At 42.2% G+C, this 19,496-nt stretch overlaps 1 protein-coding gene across 1 annotated transcript in view; it reads right to left on the reverse strand.

Moving 5' to 3' along the window:
• The window catches only part of FLT1 (fms related tyrosine kinase 1), a 154,772-nt gene that overhangs the window by 1,947 nt on the left and 133,329 nt on the right, over positions 1–19,496 (reverse strand). The window contains exons 21-29 of the mRNA XM_019523793.1: positions 17,371–17,530; positions 16,873–16,970; positions 16,145–16,267; positions 13,309–13,420; positions 10,530–10,629; positions 6,855–6,960; positions 6,609–6,751; positions 5,779–5,863; positions 4,781–4,872 (exon numbers count right to left, since the gene is read on the reverse strand). Coding sequence (XP_019379338.1) covers positions 4,781–4,872; positions 5,779–5,863; positions 6,609–6,751; positions 6,855–6,960; positions 10,530–10,629; positions 13,309–13,420; positions 16,145–16,267; positions 16,873–16,970; positions 17,371–17,530 — 1,019 coding nt within the window. The remainder of the gene's footprint in view (positions 1–4,780; positions 4,873–5,778; positions 5,864–6,608; positions 6,752–6,854; positions 6,961–10,529; positions 10,630–13,308; positions 13,421–16,144; positions 16,268–16,872; positions 16,971–17,370; positions 17,531–19,496) is intronic.

Raw genomic sequence — 19,496 nt, forward strand, 5'->3', positions numbered from 1 at the left:
AAACCAGTTTATGAAACTTCTGTCCCAGACCCCTTCCAGTTCAAGTTAGCTCACAGTCCTGCCAGCATGCTTTCCAGCCATGGGTTGTGCTGTCTGATCCAGAGAGCAGGGCTGGCCCCGCCCCTCTGCTCTCTAACTGGGGCAGTAAGGGCTGGCTGACAAAGGGGAGGGAGGGGTAGCAAGCCCAGCTGGGGATGAAGTGCAGTCTGCAGGGGAGTGCCCCCCCCAGCAAACCCCAGCTGGGATCTGGGACCAGGGAAGGGGGATAAGCACCCCTTTCCCCACTCAAACTTACTGCTAGCTGCAACTGTGGGCTACAAATCCCAGAAGCACCTGAAAGCAGGAAGAGGAAGTGATGAGCAACCCTGCAGAGTCCTGCTGCTGTAATTCTGGACTGAAAATCCCAGAGACCTCCAGGTAGCAGGAAGAGGACATGAACACACAGCCACAGTTGCTGTGCTCTAGCATCTCTCAGCTTCTGGCCTGAGTCAGTGCAGGCATGTGGCTGCATTTCCTGAATCAAAAGGAAATGTCTGTTCACTTCTATTTCAAGTTAATCTATGCATCTTAGACTAACCTGCAAAGACTGAATTGAATCAATCTTAGGCTTTTTAACTGTCTGTACTTAGCCAAAGCTGCTGAACTAGAACCAGTTCTAGTGCTACTACAAGCTGCTGCTGTGGCTAACTTCCCCAGAGTAATTAGTCTACTCCTGACTGAGAAAAATGAGATGATGGTGGTGGTGTTACCTTGAGCAAAACCTTCCAGCAGAACACTCAAAGAGAAACTGTAAATTTTGTGCTTGATGGTCAGGTCCAATTTTGAGCCAGATGGAGAGGGCTGATTGGCAAAAACCGCTTGGGAGGGGAAGGGAAGGGTTGGAATGCAGCCGCTAGGGTTCTATAGAGTCTGCTGCAGCCACAGCCTGTTTGTTTTAGTTTGGGAGTATCATTTGACTATTTGAGTTAGGTTTGAGATGCTGGTTGTAGTTTGGGGTCTTAGTTTAGGAGTTCAGGGCAGTTTGAAGCTCTTTCTACTTTAGAAGTAAATTTAAGTTTAGAGTTTGTTCTGATCCAGGGTTTTTATGCCAGGCCTAAGACTGGAGTTGGATGTCTTTTCCCAGTCCCTTGGTCTTAAGGATGGTGGAGGCAGCATTAATCAAAATAAAATATTTATATCTTCTTAGGCAACTATTACAATCTTGCAACTTGAGCTAACAAGCTTCAGCTCAGGTCTTAACTTATTTTTCTATGTCTTTAGAGCTAGTGACAGACATTCAAAAAGTCGCAGCTTGAATTGATTCAGCCTTTGCAGGGTAGACTAACCTGGCTAGGCTGAACTTGTTTGTAACCAGACAGACATTCTCTCTGGACTGAGGAAATTCAGGCACATACCTGCAGTGGCTCAGGCTAGAAGCTGGGGGCATTAGCCCTCCTTTCCCTTCTACAGAGTGGGGGTGTGGCCAGGCCCTGGCAGGAAGTTCTGATTAGGGAGGTCCGCCTGCACCATCCCAGGCTTTTCCCCGCTCACTGCTTAAGGGGCAGGAGTGTTGCCAGCCCACAGCCCCCTGCTAGCACTCTGAAGCAAGGGCGTGGTGGGGCATGCATCTGTTGATGATACAGAGCTTTTCAATCTTCCTCCCCACTTTTTTATACTGTCTGCAACAAACTGACAGGCAAGCAAGCCAGTAGGGAGCTGATAAGTGTTTATCAGCCCATCAGCAAAACAGTAGCCTTTCTCCATTAGTTCAAACTCTTCTTAAACAGCTTACCAGCTGACCTGTTGATTAGCTCCAAAAAGCCTTAAGCGGTTACTGCTCTCTCTGCATGTCCCAGTGAAACTGGAGATGCACACAGACACCTCTCAGCATTAGCTAGCATACCACATGCCTAGGGTCCATGGGGCTAGGGTCTGTGCTGTGGCAGATGGGATTCCTGCTTTACCAGCAGGGGGGAGCCAGGCAAACCCTGCTGTAGCTGCAGTCTCTGCCAGAGCTCCAACCAGGAAGCAGAGGGGAGGGCCCAGCTCTTCTGTGGAGCAGACAGTCCTGCCCGACCCAGAGAAATTGCTGGGATTTTGGGGGAGTCTGGTCTATCTTATACCAGCAAGGGGGCTGGGATAGACATTGCATAAAACGGTTTGACCCAAATCAATTAAGTCTGATACTACATTCAACCAGGTTTATCTCAAGTCAGTTTCAGCCATTTTCAAACTGGTTTATGTGCACTGAGCTTCTGTTCCGTTACAGGTTTAAACCAGTTTCTGATCGCTTAAACCAATTTCTGTGTAATGTCTGTCCCTAGCCTAGTAGACTTGCAATATTCTTTTCTTTTGTGGTGGAGAAAGTAAATGGTGTTTTAGTATTTACCTTCTTTTACAACAGTAGAAGTAGGAGACATGCGAAGAAATTATCAGGAGGCAGGTTTAGAAAGTTCTTTTTTGTACAGTATGTAATTAACTTGTGAAACTCATTGCCTCAAGGCATTGCAGAAGATGACAATTAGGTTCACAAGCAATTCATGCAAGATAGACCTATCAGTAAGTATTAAACTTCATAATAATGGGTCCAAGCTCCAAATTAGGACCTCCTAAGCCTCTTAAGTGCTGGAAACTGTAAGAGAACAAGGGCAGGGGACAGATTCATAGATTGTAAGGCTGGAAGGGACCTTGGAAGATCATTGGGTCCAGCCCCCTGCACCAAGCAGGAAAGATAACTGGGGGTCAGGTGACCCCAACAAAGTGAATGAATGTCTAGTCTCCTCTTAAAGATTTCCAGGGTAGGTGATTGCACCACCTCTGGAGGGAGCTTATTCCACAGTCTGGACACCCCGACTGTGAAGAAGTTTTTTCTAATGTTGAGCCTGAACCAGTCTTCCAGGAGTTTGTGGCCAACTTGTAGATCACAATGAGTTGGCCCAGCATACCTACTCTTCCCCTTATTCTCTGCTCTCTACTCTTGTGAGATACTGGGCTAGACAGACCGAGGGTCTGGCCTAGTATGGCATCCCACTTTTCCTTTTAGTTTAGATGAAGGAGTCTTGGCATACCAGTCAGCCTAATGGGGTCTCTAACTCAAATACTCATCTGCTATCAACAAATAACATCTGTTACCCATTGATTTTTACTATGCAGTTTCAATTATCTCCCCTCCTGCCAACTGATCTATGTCATAGAAGAAAAATAATTCTCACACTTATAACCACCCCTGTTCTTTAAAATTACTTTGGCTTCTTTTCTATGACTGAAAAAGTCCTTTCAAAAAGACTTTACTGAACTACAGAACAGGTGACATGCAGCTCTGTATAAATCAGTCTCAGAAACAGGAGCCATACACCATTAAAGTGGGGAAATTGTAACATTTTCAGTAAGTCAACTAGCACTTGTTTCTAGCCTCAGGGTGTCTCAAGATACCAGACATAAAAAGTTTCACATGTCTATTTAATACCATTTCTAAGAAAGTTTTGTTCTACTGATCCCTGTACAATCTACATGCTAAAAAAGTTATAGGGATTAGAGTACCTGGCTTGCAAGAAACCATAAAAGTGCCATAGCGTACCAGGATGCAAGAAATCATAAGAAAATGAAAATGCTATAAACATTAATGCAATAATCTTTCCTGCAGCATATGGGTGTTGGGGGGGTGCGTGCAGTGTAAAGATTGTATCAGCACTTTTTCACAATGACCGGTATAACTCTAGCTGCTCCAGTTATGAAAAATGCCCCACTACAAACTCCTGCCAATATAACATTTCCATTTTATCACTACACATTCTGGGTACATCCCCAGCCAAATGCTCTCCTTGCCTGCATTTAACAAAAAGCATACAGAAAATCACTGTTTTCCTTTAAGCATATCATTTCTGTTTTTTTAGCAAGGATTCCGTCACCTACAGTCACTCAGAAACACCATGCCACACCTGTGTGCTCCACTTCCCAGCTGCTGACAAATCCAGCACAACCAAGATGGGATAATGGCCATGACCTAACGCCAACATAAAATGAATCATCCCTCTGGTCAAGGCAGTCTCTACATTGTGAGCTGACCGGAAGCTGGGAACTGAAACTAGTCTAAGACTGACAGTCTCATAATGGCCCTGGAACTGAGAAACCACTATTACTGAGGAAAAAAAAACATTTCCCATCTAGAGATAGTTTGTGTGTACAGTACTTTTCACAGGACAGCCCCAGTTCCCTTCTTGGGCAGCTGTCAGGAATTAGACAGAGGAAGGTGGCCAATATATTAAAGTGCTTAACAGCAGGAAGAGAAATGAGGCCCTTACATCCATCTATTGTAAAGTTGCCATTTTAGCATCCTGAGCCTGTGGGTCTTAAATGGGCTCTTCTTAGCTGACTCATGGAAAAGAATGGCAAAAAACAAGCATTGTTAAACTAATTGCTGCTGGAGGGATCCTTGGTGTCTCCCAGAAGCAGATACAAGACATACCTAGCAAAAACACTATCATGTATGGAACTTGTTTCTGATAGGTAGCAACCACAGTACACCTGTTCAACCAAGTGAAAAACAGATGTAAGAGGCAGGTAAAAGGCAGTGACACTGCCTCCAGGGAGTTTTCCCCATATTGTTTTTCATTTGCTAAAAGGTGTCCAGGTCCTTCAGCTGTGGGCACTGAATAAATACCAGTCATAAAGCATACTTGGTGACTAACTTGTTTACAGAGACCATGGGGTGTCTATGTCTAGCATGATTTAGCACAAAAGCATTCAGGTCTTTCACTGTTCATGTTTTTCTTTCTAATGGGGGGGAGCATGAAACACAGACCCAAAGAACATCTGTTTTTGTTTGCTGTCAGCCCAAGTGAAGCGTTTCAGTTCTTCTGAAGCCAGCACCATCCCACTGTCTGCTTGGTAATCCTGAAAACAAAAGCAGGAAGAAACTTAGCGTTAAAAGACTAATTTACAAATAAATCCTGTTCTTACTGAGTCACATTTCAGGCACTGACTTTCAATGAGGCTTTGGTTCTTAATAAGCAGAGCTTCAAAGTGCCTTCTCCCACTGACCTCACACACGCAACCAACCCAAAGGTGAATTTTTAAACAAAAAGTATCTCTTATGAACACAGTTGTTTGGTTAACTTAGTTTAATTTTTCCATGGGATCATAACAGCAGAGATAGGGAAACTGATATGGTAAGCCTAAGTGTGAAGCTGAAATACAACTCCTCCCCTAAACCTTTATAAAGTATGGTCTGAGTCATAGATATGCACTTCATTTACCATTACCCCCCATCTACACTAGTGCTAATGCTGCCCGCCTGTAGGACACATAGCTGCACCTTGCTAGGAACCCAGTACTCAGCAAAGTTAGATGCGTGGAGCTGAATTCAGTGCTATTGCCTGTTCTTACTGAGTCACATTTTAGGCATTGATATTCAATGAGACTTAGGTTCTTAAGACTCAGACCCCGTGCCTCCTTCCCACGGATTTTACACACACGACTCTGAGGTGAAGCCCTAGACACTGGAAGCTGCATTATCAGGCTGCTCAGATCTGATAAGACCCTGATTAGCAACTCACGCAGCATTTGTTGGCTGTGCTTCTGTGACCGATTGCAGGTCAGGTCATGGAACTCAGCTAAGCCAGCCTGTCTGCTGAGGATACACTGCTACTCCTTGTCTTGCGTTCTTCAGCTCTTAGCCTATTACAGCAGCATTTCTAAAAAAGTCCCCGCTTTTCTAAAAGTACATAATATTGCACTGCACTAATAAAAATAACTGAATAAAGACCCAGATGCATTTCACTTAGGCCAGGTGTCACTTACATCAAATACAAAGGTATTCTTGACTGGAAGTTCTTCAAAAGTCTTCACTCTTTGAGTTGGTTTCATTTTGAACGTATTTATGTATCTATTCAACAAGCAAGAAGAAAGAGTGCAAAAGAGAAATAAATAGTTATTTGGTGAAAACTTAGCAAGTGTGCAGTAAAATGGGCAGTCCAGAACAAAGTAAAATAGTGAACTTTTCCAATATTTTAAAAAGCAGAAAGTAATGACAGCTAAATGGTTTGCACTTATACAATCCATTGTATAATAAGAGTAATTAGTGAGGCTACATTCCTATGTTCATAAAAGGCCACTGTTTTCTTTCTTCAGTGGGTCTTTTAGCATATCTCCCTGCCCCACAGTCTATCAGTAGGTTACCTTCTGTTTGACCCTGACCCCAAATTCACTATAGGTCTCAGAAGCCATAACAGCCTCTGCCAAGCCTCATCCACAACTGATACTGTAAAGTGCTGTGGGATTATTTAACCTAGAATTTGTTGCATACTTCAGAGCAAACGAAATTTTGAAATGAAGGCAAGTGTTGATGAGATGGGAGGCACTGGACATCTGCTAGACTGAGGGATTAACAAGAAAGAAGAGAAGCACCAGTTGCCATTTTGAAATCAGGGAAGATGAGAAAAATTAAGGGTGAGGATTATATACAAAGCCCCCCCCCCCCAATGCTTTGAGTCTTTCATTCGTGGCAGGGGAAAGTTTAGGGTAATTTTTATTCTTCTAATCCCCTAATCAAAGCTACATTGGAGAAAAACTCTACTATACCTAGTTGCTGGAATGTCATAAAATAAGCATTTTAGTATTTCCCACCTTACCTCATATTTTCAGTGCTTTCACAATTTGATATTGGAGCAGATACATCTTCATTCAAAGGAGACTTGGGTGCAGTAGGACTTGAGTATGCAAACCCAGTATCTGCAGTAAATATAGCATTTAGGGGAATATAGTCCTTGCCATCCTAAATGCACACAAATATATTAAATTACTACCCAGATAATCCACTCTTTGTGTACAGAAGCATTGTGTACAGAGATATTGGTGAATGTTCTTTATTTCTCTACCTGTTGCACTTTTGCTTCAAGCAGGTCCCCTAATCTTTTCACCAGCTCTGAAAACTTTGGTCTTTCATTGGGATTGCCATGCCAGCAGTCCAGCATGATTTGGTAGCTGTAACAATAAAGCAAAAATGAGTATACTCAGTGTTAAAGCTGGTTTTGTTTGTTTACTTGTTTAGAGTAGCAGATCAGTGATATTAATGTTGTAATGGCAGTATCCTAACACTGGGTTTGTTTATTGTCGTTCATGTTAAGTAGTCATAGGATTGCAGGGAATGTCCACTCGTGGGTTAGAAATTGGCTCCAAGATAGAAAGCAAAAATAGAGTATAAATGGTCAGTTTTCAGAATGGAAAGAAGTAAACAGAAGGGTTGGGACCCATGCTTTTTACCATGTTCATGAATGGACAAGCAGCAGTGGCCAGATTTGCAGATAATACAACATGATTTAAAGTGGTGAAGAACAAGGTGGGCTGTGAGGAACTACAGAAGGATCTGGCACAAGTGAGTGAATGGGCAACTAAATGGCAAATGAAATTCAGTATAGAAAAGTGCAAAGTGATGCACCTGGGCAAAAATATCCCAAACTATACATATACTATGATCGGCTTTACATTAGGTCTTACCACAGAGGAAAGACACCTGGGAGTCATTGTGCACAGTTGGTTAAAAACATCAGCCATAAGAAAGGCAAACAAAATGTTAGGGATTATTAAGGGAATTGTAAACAAAACTGAAAGTATCATCATGCCCCTTTATAAATCTGTGGTGCTCCGCACCTTGGATACTGTGCTCTCAGTTCTGGGCACCTCAAAAAGGAGGTACAGAGAATGAGGGCAGAGGGCAACAAGGATGATTAGTGGTATGGGTGGATATGAGGAGAGACTGAAGAAGCTAGTCCTATTCAGTTTCGAAAAGAGACACTTGGGGGTGGAGGGTGAGAAGGGTTTACAGAACACTATATGGCAAAGAGAAAGTAAATAGGGATTTATTATTTACTTTGTCTCAATGCAAGAGCTAGGTGTCACAAAATGAAACTAGCAGGTAGTAAGGTAAAACTAACAAAAGGAAGTCCTGTTTCATGGTGTGTAATTAAAAGTGTGGCACTCATTGCCACCAGATGTTGGAGGAGCTGACAGTTTAGCCAGATTTAAAGAGGAATTAGACAAATTCTTGGAGGAAAGGGTCATCAGTAGCTATCGAGCATGGGGGTTGGGGATACAGCCTCTGAATCAGAACTTCCGTGACCTTAAATGCCGACGGCTGCAAATGAGAGAGGAACGGCGGGGAAAAAATCCTGGTGACACCCGGTTCACCTTCCCTTTCAGCATCCACTCTCTGCCTCTGTGTGACACAGGATACTGAGCAAGATGGACTTATGGTCTGACCCAGTAATTGGCAATTTTATGTTCTTAAGAGGTAGGCACCTATGAAAGTCCAAAGGGCCTATGTATTTTAACCTGGACAATACCAGAGACTCTTACTAACAATAAAAGAGCAAGTTTTGAAAAAAAAAAAGAATATTTCTGGGAGAACAGATGCTTCCTAAAAGGCAATACAACTCAGGAAGGTTGCAAAATGAGGATAATTAAATTAACAGAGCCTTTTTTTTATTCTTAACAAAAACTTTAAACTATTGTATTAAGCATACATTTAACTGACAATGTCTCATGGAAGGCACCATAAGATGACATATGAATGCTTCACTTCCTTGTATTGGTCAAAGTTTAGTTTTCCTTCCTGCAATAAAATATTTGAAACAACAAAAAAGCTTTTATTAAATGTCATTAGGATAATAAAATGAACTGGTAAATTATACTCCCAGAGATGATTAAGACTGATTTGTATACTTTCAGTCCTCCTTATAACATTTTTTGATAAGTGTTACTGTGTCTTGTCACTGAGGTCAACAAAATGAGATCTGGACAAGGTACCTAGAAACCATTCAGTTTTGCTTAGGGAGATGAAACTATCCAAGGTCTGTACTTTTCCTAAATGGTTTGTGCAGAAAAGTGCATTCTGATTTCTGTGATTCAGCTGGAGTTGGCACTGCAGATTGATACTTTATCATTTAGAGCTTTGTTTTCTTTTTTTAAAGCTTGCATGTTCTAAGACAATATTCATTTATCAGATACAAGCTCAGAGCTTTTGCTTACAAGGTAGATTTAAGAAGCTAAGTGCTCCAGTAGTACTCATCAAGATACCAGTTACCATGTCTATTGAACACATGTATCTTCATTTGAGATGAAACTGGGGAACCGGATTCCTTAGATATCTAATTCCTCAGTCTGGTAGCAGGGTACTTCTAGGGCAGGTAGTGAATGCAATTTGCCATTGTTTGACCAGGCTGGTAGCCTATAAAAAAGTTTGCAGTGTTAAGCCAACTCCTGGTGGATTGTTCTTTGCATGGTTGGCATAACCAGAGGTGACCCAAGCAGGGTGCAGGGCCCAGGGTAAATCAGCCCATGCGGGGCCCCACTCCTGCTCCGATCCCAGACCCGCAGAAGCTGCCACCACCATCAACAGTGGCAGCGGCGGTGGATGTGGGGAGCAAGCAGCTGGATGTGGAGCTGCTGCTCCACCCAGCTCTGCACCACCACTGCTCCGCCCATCTCCACGAGGCCCCCCAAAACACAGGGCCTGGGGCAGTTGCCCCAATTCGCACCCCCTTAGGGATGGACCTGGACATAACTGATGAAAGACTCTAACTTGGAGGTCAAAGACTAAGTAGGCCTAGAGACTGAACTTCCTTTTCATCTTCTCGTTACTGCCATAAAGGGATGAGCCCACATCAGCAAAGCAGTTGTGGGGGACTTTTGTTCTGTTACAACCAAAGTTAATAAAATGATAACACTGTGCACTGGTGTGATGCTTATCAAGTGTATAGTTAAATCTGGGTGTGTCTACACAAGATGCTAACTGCACAGTAGCACTTCGCAGCACAAACAGTGATAATACATTACTGAGCAGTATTATTAGGCTATTGCACAGTAGCATTACTAAAAAGACATTTACCCGTGCTACTGCTCAGTAACTCCAATAACTGACCATTCATTTAGTACTTGATTATACAATATTATTTATTTAAATTAAATGTGCAGTAACCACTGCGCATTAATGAATGTGTACACGTGCCTTCTGGGCAGGAATGAATAAAATTCTTCCTGTTCTTTCTAGCAGTTCCTTTTGAAGGCTGTATGCTGAGCTGAAAATCCATTTTCTCTTGAAAATGTAAGTTAGCCTTGTCCAGAAAAAAAAAAAGATGAATTCAGTGATACTGACCTTGCATTTCTAATGCTTATGGCCTTTCTTTGCAACTTTATACTCCTCCTTCAAGCTATAAACAACACGTTTGAAGAACACACTTGATAGTGTTTGGACTTAGAAGGCTGACAGCCAACTCAGGGAAGGTGCTGTGGTCTTGGGTCCATGTTAATCATTTGAATAATACTGCAAGTATTACCAAATTGTTTTCAAACTCATACAGTGAAAAAGCTGGGGAAGTCTCTATTTGGGATAAGACCGGAAGAAGAGGCTAACAACCATTTAAAAAGTGAGAGCACTTTGGTTTTTAACACAGAGAACACTTTTTTTGGTGACTTAGACATTATCCAGTCTCCAAGGCAGCCTGATAGTGTAAATGCACATCAAATATTTATCTCCTATACAAAAAAACCCTTACATTTCTGTTGTCGCATATTGTGGGGCACGCATTCTTGTGCCTTCTTTCAGTCTGCTGCAGAAGTCCTCATCTATTTGGACACCTGGGTAAGGGGAAGCACCTAAGGACAGCATTATGAAAATATAATAATCAGTACTTGGACCAAGGCAGTTGCAGTTATGATTCATACATGCACCGCAGACAAAATTTAGTTCTAGCATTATATCACTGGAAACAGAAACAAGAGCCAGGATCCTGTAATGCCAAATGTTATCAGCGCCTGTAATCAGTCCAAATTACAGACACTTAGTACCTTGCAGGATCAAGAGAATGAATAATACTTTTTTTTCTTTTCAGGTATATCTAAAATTACTCATTCCATTTAAAAAGAAATGCTCTGAGGAAATGCACTTTTTACTCTATACATACCCAAGAGCTATTATATTCTGTAATAGGTATTAGCACTACCCTAAATTCTAATAACCACAGTATTACCAATTCCTAGTGTTGAAAAGTCAAGCCTAAAAATATTAGATTGACCTAAAAATGATATTTGAGTTCTTTTTCTTTGCTCTTTGGTTCTGATCATTTAGGTGCATTCAAATTCTGTTTAAAAGCCTTTCTTTATAGCTATGGCTGATTGCAGACATTAAACCCTCCCCCCTACTCCCACCCCCAAAATGGCACTTTACTTTTAACCTCAGTGTGTTCCTGCACCAAGCCCAGCACATGGCCAAAAGAGGTATGGCATTAATTGGACCCACCTCGCCCAGCATCTGTTTAGATCAGGCACTCTAGTGGGGCTTTGTTTAGCACTTTTATCTAATAGCTGATTGAATCAGCTATTAAAGTGCCAAAAAGTGCTACTGAAGTGCCCTATCTATACAGATGTTGCAGAGCCAGGCTGTGTACTGCTTCTTCTAGTAAAACATGTTTGTTTGTTTGTTTGTTTGTTTGTTTTAACATCTGCAAGCAGCCTAAGAGAGATTAAAAACTTTGTAAATGAAAGCAGAAATTCTCAAAGAATCACCTGCCTCCAAGAGGTGGAGCTTTATGAAAAACAGTAAATACTGCCATAAGACCACTGGAGTTGGCAGCACTGCTAGTGGCATGTATTCAAACTAATAGAGGATTATTTGTCTGAGGCATTTTGGGATACTCTTTCATCTTCTGTTCTACTCCTGTATTAGACCGTGTTGGGTCCAATTAAAATTCTTCTCTTATGATTAATTTTTGCTCCCTTTCACAAGCATCTTTTTTTTTCTTAAGTTCAAAATGTAGGATACAAAGAAGTAGCTTACTTCAGGATTTAATTTCAGATTCTATGTGCCAGTTCATGCTGCAGTGACTGTTTTGGTGTTTGTGTCTGCAGTTTCCAGTGATTAATGTAAGTTGGAAGGACCTATGAATAGTGGAGGGCTGGCATTGTGTCACTCAAGGGTTATTGTGGCTGGTAGTTTTTTCAGAGACTGGATAGAGAGGGTGTCTGTCATCATACATTTAAGAATATCTTAACATATTCAGAGAAACTAAAGGGGGGAGGGTTGTTGGCATGTTTTCAGCTAGAATTTTTTGTTGTTGTTCCCACAGGAAAACTGAAAAGTTTGGGGGGCAAAAGCTGGTGCTCCTTACAGTCTAAATCATGTAGTACCTAGTGCAATTGGTTATAAAATTCCCAATGACTTCAGTGGAAGCAGGATTATGCCCTAGAAGGATATTAGGTATACAGCAAAGATGCAGTCTCTCAGCCCTAACTTCTCAAAAATTGTCTCAGGCTCCTGTGCAAACATTCTCTTTAAGTGCAGGTGGTAGAGTGGGCCCTGAACTTTATTTTCCAGGTCAAAACCTTTTTGCCTTATGAACAGGTTGCACGCCAAGCAGCAGTTTTTACAGCTGTATTTAAAAGTCAATGTTTTAAAGAAAATTATTTATTTTCTTGTCATGTCTTGAGTCTTGGATTCTGTTTCCCTTTCAAAAACCACCAGAAACTAACCTGGCTGTGTTGTAGTGAGTAGAGCTTGTGTAAATGGACAAGATCCAAAAGTACAACTTTTAGATGCCTAAAGTACAACTTAGGTGGAATTTAGAGGCCTATGTCCGAGTGAACAATGCCAGCCCTTCACACAACCCCTGCCTAACCACTTACAGACTCACATGTATCTATGGACTTACAGGCACCTGAATTTTGGCCAATTAATTTATTCAGACTCAAGCATTAAAGTGAGACATGGGTTTGAACTCCTTCAGGCTGAGGGGGAACCTAGAAACCAGGCCTCCCACTTCCTGCATAAATGCTTTCATCACTAGGCTAATAGAAAATGCGGGGCCACACCAGTTGTCTATACAGGGAACTTGAATGTCCAAGTCAGGTTTGGGAATGCCACTCATAGATGCAGGTGCCTAAAAGTTGGGTATGCTGATTTGGAGCATCTTGTGCATTTTGAGTACCTTTATGGGTTTGGGGCCATAGCTCTGATAAGAGAAAGATGGAGACCCCAATATTTGGTCCTGAGGGAAGAGCTCAGATAGATTTTTGTTACCTTTTCGTAATTTTTAACTTGAAACCAAAATTGTATCACTTATTAGAGCTCTTACAAAGCATTTCACTTTTCAATTTGCCCTGAAGATGTATATAAATGCATGTGCACAGATATAAATCATGCAGCCCTAATGCAGTAAGGGGATGATCCAAAGTTTAATGAAAACCATGGGCACCTCGTCACTGATTAGTTGGTCTTTGGGTCAGGCCCTAACTAGTCCCCCTGTTGATTTTCATTTACTTAGTATACATTAGTCATACCCAAAGAGAATATTTCCCACAACAGTACTCCATAAGACCACACATCGCTTTTTGTATTGTAGATTTTATCAAATATGGATTCTGGAGCCATCCACTTGAGGGGAAGTCGTGCCTGGAACAAAATAGATAAAGTCCTACAATTATTTTCAGGAAAGTGATTCTCTTACTTTGTTCAGCACTGCTGAGGCTTCACTTGGAGTATTGTGTCCAGTTTTGTGACCTGCACTTCAAGGAATATGTGCACAGATTGGAAAGCACAGAGCAACAAAAATGATTGGAAACCTGGGAAACATGACTTATTGATTATTTGCTTATATTTACATAAAACTACAGAATCATTATAGAATAGTAGGGCTGGAAGAGCAGGCTGAAAGAACTAATATAATTTAGTTCAGAGAAGAGAAGCTTGAAGGGGGATTTGATAACACTCTTCAAATATCTCAAGCATGGTTAAATGGATGAACATGACTTGCTTGGGAGGGATCAACATGGCTTTGTCAAAGGGAAATAATAACTCACCAACCTACCACAGTCCAATAAGAATGTCAGTTAACAGGTGGATTGGAGCGATCCAGTTGACATAGTATATTTAATCTTCCAAAAAGCCTCTGACAAGGTCCCCCAACATATGCTCTTAACTACATTAGGTAGTTGTGGGATTAAAGTGAATGTCCACTCATGGATTAAAAATTGGTTCCAGATAGAAAACAAAGAGTGAGTATAAATGGTCAGTTTTTAGGATGGAAAGAAATAAACAGCAGAGTCCCCCAGGGATCTGGCTTGGAATCCATACTGTTTAACATATTCATAAATGAACTGGACAAGAAGGTGAGTAGCAAGGAGGTCAAATTTGTGGATAACAAAATTATTCAAAGTGATGAAGACCAAGGTGGGCTGTAATGAGCTACAGAAGGATCTGGCACAATTGAGTAGATGGGCAACTAAATGGCAGGTGAAATTCAGTGTAAAAAAGTGTGAAGAGATGTACCCAGGCATAAATAACCCAAACTATACTTGATGGTGGGCTTTACATTAGGTCTTACTATTGAGGAAAGACGTCTGGGAGTCGCTGTGGACAGTTTGCTAAAAACATCAGCTCAATGTTCAGCAGCCATCAAGAAGGCAAACAAAATGTTAGGGGTTATTAAGAAGAGATTTGTAAACAAAACTGTAAGTATCATTATGCCCCTTTATAAACCCATGGTGCATCCACACCTTGAATACTGTGCCCAGTTGTGGTCCCTTTAAGTAGATTCAGAAAGGGATTGGACAAATGCTTGGAGGAAAAGGGGTCATCATTAGCCATTGAGCATGGGAGTTTGTGGTACAGCCTCTGAATTCGAACTTTCTTGACTTTAAATGGTGCAGGCTGCAAGTGAGAAGAACAGTGGAAAAAAATTCTGGTCAGACCTAGTTCACTCTCCCTTTCAGCATCTACTCTCTGCCCCTGCGTGTCAAGATACCAGGCAAGATGGACCTATGGTCTGACCCAGTAAGTAGCAATTTTTATGTTCTTATGAAGGATGAAGATAAATTATTCTGTGGCCATAGGGGACAAAACAAGGAGCAATGGTCTTAAATTGCAGCAAGGGAAATTTGGGTTGGATACTAGGAAGAGCTTTCTCATTAAAAGGGCACTAAGCACTGGAACTGGCTACCCAGAGTAGCTGTGCAATCTCCATCCGTAAGAGCCAGTTACATTAACTGGGATAAATAAACTGTCATGGTTTAATCAGAGATGATTCTGCCTTAGGCAGGGGATTAGACTAGAAGATCTTCCTCCTGAGATCCCTTCCAGCCCTATTATTCTTTAATGATTCTATAGTTTTATATAAATATAAGCAAATAATGAACTTTGAAACATGGTTTTACTATAATTTCTTAATTTACAGAAAACCAACTAAAACATTGTCTTAATTATTTTGCGAGGGGAAAAAAGATTTATTTTTCCAGTTTTTTCCCCCCAATCATATGCAATGTAAAATAATTCAAACATGAAACTACCTGGCTTTTAAATAGGAGAACTTTTCAGTAATCCAAAGAGTAATTCCTAGCCTGGGTATAGTACTCTAGGTTTTTAAAGCAATTTATGAATGTTTATTACTCCTATGGGCCAGTCCCACCAAATTCTGTGAAATTCAATGTACACAGGCCCAGTTTGCCCTCACAGCTTTCACTGCAAGGTTAGGTACTTTACTACCATCACTTTACAGGAGGCATGAGTGGGGGGTATATTGGGGAGAGGGACAGGAAGGCCAATAATTTTGTCCTCATTTGCTGAAGCTGCCAAATGGACATGTGCTCCTACAGGACAGGTCTCCTATCGGAAGGCACTGCCCCAGGAAGGGAGAACTAGCCGCACTGGGATTTTTGCCTTATCTCTAGGAAAAACTATCTACATTCCCAATAGGAGGGTTGGTTAGACTTATTCCTGAAGCAACTCCAAACTCAGTGAAATTATTGTGACATGCTAGAAGCAGAATTTCACCCTAGGTATGAGCACAGAGGGACACGGACCTCTTTTGGCATGAATGAGTGTTTTCAAGAAAGCAGCTCAGTGTTAACTAGTTTACTGAGCAGATCTAGCCAAGAAACAAATATCACTATAAACAATTAAGGTACCAGAACTGTAAAATGATTAGCATTTCCAAGCCTTGTTTCTGAGAATGTAAGTGTGCATACAGCACATCGGGATTTCTTGTCTTCACATAAAATCCATGATAACTGTTAGGCCCTTTTAAGTTCAAGGAATGGAAACACTTACAGAATGTTTTAGGGAACAGTTTAAAATGATATGTTATAAACAACTGCACAAATAAAAGCAATGTTGACTTACATCTCCTTTTCTCACATAATCAGGGTTCTTATAAATATCTCTTGCGAGGCCAAAATCACAGATCTTCACCACATTGTTCTCAGATAAAAGGATGTTCCTGGCTGCTAGATCACGATGAATACACTATAATAAAACAATTTCACAATAAAACACCATTTCCTTAGTACAATCCCAAATATCCTGAATGTCTTCTATATCCTTTTTTAATTATTACTATTTGAAAGTTCAATCTAATATTTTCTTAGGGAAGCTGACTAACATTTACATGAAGTTTCTGTAAACAAAGTGTAGCTCTTTACAAACAAACATTTCTATGGACCAAATAGTGCATAAGTCTTTAATCTGTTTAGCATAACCAGGGGAAGTGTTACATGGTTTGGATTTCCATAGTTATTCTATCTTAATTCACTCAGAGTCCAACTAACGCCCTACCTCTTTTGGACATGTGCTGGGCTCGGTGCAGGAACGCACTGAGGTTAAAAGTTATTATATCTTAATTCATTCAGAGGATTTTTTTTTTAGCTTCACCCACCACCTTCCACCTTAATCCTGTGTTTATAGTATGAAGACTTGAATAAACACATGCTTATATTTAGAATATCAAGAGGAAAGCTGTTCTTCCTTTGGGACATTTACCAAGGGAAGGTGTCACTTAAAATTCAGACATCATTTCACCTCTGCTGAATCTGGTTCTTCTGAAGGGCAAAATACAAGAGTGTAAAACTGACCTTTCTGGATGACAAGAACTCCATGCCTCTCGCCACCTGAAAACTGTAGGAAATCAGATCTTCCATTGTAAGGGGCAATTTGTAAAACTCAGCAGACTCTGGAAACAATTTAACACATAATAAGTTTGGGACTGGTTTCTTTTTTCCCCTCTGCTTGTGTTAGCCCAGTAAGTTCACTTTTAATAGAACAGTGCTGGGAGGTCAAACCTCTATCGCCAACAACAAAAATAGTGTTGGTTTTATACCCTGTGCTCTATACACCGGTGTGTTTTTCCCCCAAGATAAGGAGCAGTCAGAAGAAACAATCACACATTTTCCTGTCAGATTCAGTGACCCTGTAAATAATCTTTTTATAAGTCTTCTAGCCTTTGGACATGACCCTATGAGTGTCTCCCACGGATGTTTATTAGGGTGATAAATGAAAAAAAATTCAAAGATGCAAAGCATATTGTAAAAATATCTCAGACTGTGTAGGAACAGGAAGGAATCAATACCTACCCTCATCATCCTCTTCCACATCACTCAGACTTTTATCTTCCTGAAAGCCAGAGCTTGCTAAGCTCTCACTGCTGGTGACACTAGCCAGCCTTTGTTTTTCACCTTCCACCAGTTCAGTATTCTTTTTTTCTTTCATCTGATCCACTTGCAATGATGCATCCTTTGAGCAAATAGAGAGCAAGAGATTCTGTGTCCGAGTAACAGAGACTGAATAGTGCAACAGGGAGGGGGAAAAGGGGGAAAACTGGGAGGGCAAGGACTACCCAGAGTGAAACTTTCTCATCTGTGCTACGTACAAGTGACGTTTCCCTCATCCTTGCATGGCTCTGATGCTCCCATTGGCAAGCACCTAGCCTCCCACTTTAGTTGGTAGTAGGACTATTCACTTGATTAAAAGATGGATCCACTAAGTTGCTTTGGCACAGTAATGCTCAGTGCTGTAGTACCTAGCTTTTAGGTAACTGGTGCTTAATCTGCAGCCCTGTATAATGGGGCTCCTACCCCATTACTGAAGGAGAGAGGGAGCTAGGGAGCATCTGACTGGCTCAAGGCCCCTGGAGGGACTAATAGTTAGGGACCTACTTAACTCCCAGTGAGACAAAGCCATTTTCTTGGCTTTGCCTTGGCACAAAGAGCCAATTTCATGGCTCATTTTCACTGATTGGCGAAGAGGACCTGCCCCTCAGCCCTGCTCACCAGAGAAGCCCCAGGGATTGGGGGGCAAGTGACTGACAGGCCACGGGTGGAAGTGATGGGTCAGGCGACCCAGCAAGGGGGTAGAAGCTGGGACTATGGCTGAAGCTTCAAGAGAGGGGATCTGAACTGCTAGGGGGAAGGACTACAGGCTGCAAGGAGCTGCAAGGAAGCCCCTGCATCACCAGGCAGCAGAGCAAAGTATTTTGACCATATGTTTAGTTTGCTGTCATGGTGTGACATTGACCCAGACTGGGGTGGAAACCTTTTGTTTGGAAGCAGCTGCTTGTATTTTCATTGTGTTGAAGTTTGAACCAGAGGACCAGGTTGTGGCTGTAGAGGAAGAGAAGGCCACTGAGAAGGGTGCTGGGGGAGCACTGCTATCAGCTGAGGACTGTAGGGTGTAGCAAAAGAAGCTGAGGGCACAAGCTCAGAGCCTGTTAAGGTGAGAGAGGGGCCCAGAGCCCACAAGGGCAAGGATGGAGCTGGGGCCCAGGAGCACTAGGGTCCTGGGACAGTGGACCCTAGGTGGAGGGGCCCAGACAGAGTCAAGTGGGCTCATGCCAGGAGGCCGAAGCCCAGACAAGGTTCTAAGGCCTGAAGCAAAACCACTGATCTCTAGAGACAGCCTCCCAGCACAGCTTCACAGTGTGAAGCTATAGCAGGTGAAACGGGTGGACCTCCTGAGAGGTCTGAGTGGTTGAGGGATGGGGAAGAGCCAGGCTGCCACTAGTGGGGTTGGGAAGGTGTGGCCCCTCCCACTCTGGGCCTAGGTATGCTGCACCCTGATCTGGGCTCCCTTTGAAACACATGGGGAAAGGGAGGTGTGATGGCCAGGGCCTTATGAAAGCCAAAACGCTGAGCCATCTCAGCTTGCCAGTAGGAAACACTGTGGACAGGTGTGTGCATCCAAAATCCTCTCCCTCTCTAAGTCTTTAATCCCTAATTCTGCAGAAAGGCAGGTTTCCTGCCAATTCAAAATTCACAGCCCTGAACATGTGCCCAGAGGTAGGCACACAAGCCACTTCTTTCAAGCAACAGTAATTCCTTTCAGAGCACATCTGTGAAAGAAAATGGTTCTGTCCTTTCCTTCCTCCCACTCTCTCCCAGCCCTCTATCCAACAGATGAGTAGCCAGTACTTTATCCAAGCGTGATGTAATATGAAATATGAATGAATGCTCAGAGTAGAGAGAGGAAACCTATTCCTTCCTAGCAAGTGCCTCAATCCATAGGCTACACAGTTGCACTCACTCTCCTCTCTTGCCCCCTTTCTGTCCCAACACATTTTTTTCATTCAGTGGAATAGCTTCTCACACAGACACTGAACCCTAGACTAGCCCTGGCCTGGTAGGCAGGGAACTACCTTGCAAAGTGGGAGATGTTGGCATGGTATGGGATTTATGAATCCCCCATCAAGCAGAGGAGGCAAAGT

Source organism: Gavialis gangeticus, unplaced genomic scaffold (genome assembly GCF_001723915.1).
Source record: "Gavialis gangeticus isolate Ggan-Ray unplaced genomic scaffold, GavGan_comp1, whole genome shotgun sequence".
In the NCBI taxonomy this organism is placed as follows: Eukaryota; Metazoa; Chordata; order Crocodylia; family Gavialidae; genus Gavialis; species Gavialis gangeticus.